This window comes from Gavia stellata, chromosome 32, assembly GCF_030936135.1.
Source record: "Gavia stellata isolate bGavSte3 chromosome 32, bGavSte3.hap2, whole genome shotgun sequence".
NCBI lineage: Eukaryota > Metazoa > Chordata > Aves > Gaviiformes > Gaviidae > Gavia > Gavia stellata.
This window is the reverse complement of record NC_082625.1, coordinates 2,793,293-2,794,979: the sequence shown is the minus strand read 5'-3', so window position 1 is coordinate 2,794,979 and position 1,687 is coordinate 2,793,293. Positions and strand designations below refer to the sequence as shown.

Sequence of the window (1,687 nt, the reverse complement as noted above, 5' to 3'; positions counted from 1 at the left end):
AGCATAGACACACAACTCGGAGGGCTCAGGATTCAGAAAGCTGAATTGGACACAGTACACCCGTGCTCTGCTGTGCACCTCTTCTAGCCAGTATCCCCAATATACTTCACAGAATTAATCATGCTGGCAGCAACAACCAGGTATTAGGAAAGACAGCACAGGTGGGCATAAATTCTCCCCACTGAATCTAAACTATGCTGTGGGCCCATGGGTCCCATTATCTCAGCTTTCATTCCCACCAGAACTTAAGACTTGCCCTGACTGATCTCCTTTCCACTGGCTATCCTGGAAGTCTCTAGTCTCGCTATACATAACTGCCATGATCTGGCCACATTTTGGGAAGCTGCAGCCTCTTGCCGTCTCTGTCCAGCGCTCATTGTGCTTTGCTGTAAGCTGGCAGCTCACAGCTCTTTCCTGTCAAAGCAGGACTGTGCCACCCCCAAATACTTGCAGAAAGTATCGACTAAAAAGAATGAGGACAAGCGAGAGGCTCCCAGAGCGCTCCCCCACATCGCACAATCTCCCTTGCCCTTTTGCACATCTTGTCTCTCCCTCTGTGCTTGGCCACTTAGTTGGGAAAGTGAGACCTGATCAGAGACAGGACAGGCAGCATCAACCAGATTTCCTCCTCCTCTTACCCCCTTATTTCACACCACAGCACATCTGGAGCTGAAGAGCCTTGAATCCCAATCTGCCTGCTAGAAATTGCAGGGTTTGAGTTCCTGATCTGCTTTCTGCAAACCCCAACAGGAAAGTGTCCCAAAGGGCTAAGATACACAGAGTATTCCCCTTCCTTTGCACTGCCCCCGCTGCAGACGAGCTCCTTGCCTACCTTTTATTGCTGACAAGAAGCAGGACAGAGCCATTCTGGATATTAGCTTCTTTGAGAGTCTCATGCTCCTCAAGCTGCCTGGAGTTGTAATAAAATGTCTTCTTCCAGGAAGTGACGCCCTCCCGTACTAAGTGAGCCCGCAGGTCCATCACCGTGTCTCTAGGCTTGACTGTCAGGGGCATCATCAGGTCCTCGTCAGCCAGGTGCACCTTAATGTGGTACCTCTTCCAGCGAGAAAGGCTCCTTCGCAGCGTGTCCATCCTCTCCAGCTCACCAGGGCCAGTGTGGCAGAGAGGAACATCCAGCTGGGAGGTTGGTAAAGCAGGGATGTGGCTCTGAAGAGGCTGTCTGCCGTGAACAACTTAAAATGTCCTGCCAAACCTGTTCCTCCCAGTTGCCGCGCTGCATGCTTCACATTCCAAGGAAGAGCTCACCTGGCTCCAAGAGCCTGCTGGCTGGGAAACGTCTCCATGAATCATTTCCACACACCCCTAAATCCTATAATAATTATAACATCTTCACAAAGTGCTCTTCATTCCAATGGCTCTCAGAGGACTTTAAAGCTGGATCTCCATAGCCATTAGAAACGTGGGTGCATGTGAGAAATGAATGGGTTTAGTAGCCTCATGTCTCCTGCTCTAAAAAGCTGCCAGCTGTGGGGTAGATCAGTTCAACAAAGTAGGTGTTGAGGAACCTCACAGCTATTTAACAAGGCCATTTTAATGAAGAAGAGAAAAGTACTCTGCACAGTGAAAAATTCCTCATGGGGGAGAGCCAGAGTGCCCTGAAGGAGACACAGAGCCTGACTGTTGTGAACAACCCTCATTAGTGCAGTGCAGTTTTCCCCTAGGAGAT

The 1,687-nt window shown here is 49.9% G+C and overlaps 1 protein-coding gene across 1 annotated transcript; it reads right to left on the bottom strand.

The window, feature by feature from the left end:
* Positions 1 to 828: 828 nt before the first annotated feature.
* TINCR (TINCR ubiquitin domain containing) lies at positions 829 to 1,092 on the bottom strand. Its single transcript, XM_059831607.1, has one exon. It carries the CDS (start codon positions 1,090 to 1,092, stop codon positions 829 to 831), a length of 264 nt encoding a protein of 87 aa, XP_059687590.1.
* Between the last annotated feature and the right edge of the window lie 595 nt (positions 1,093 to 1,687).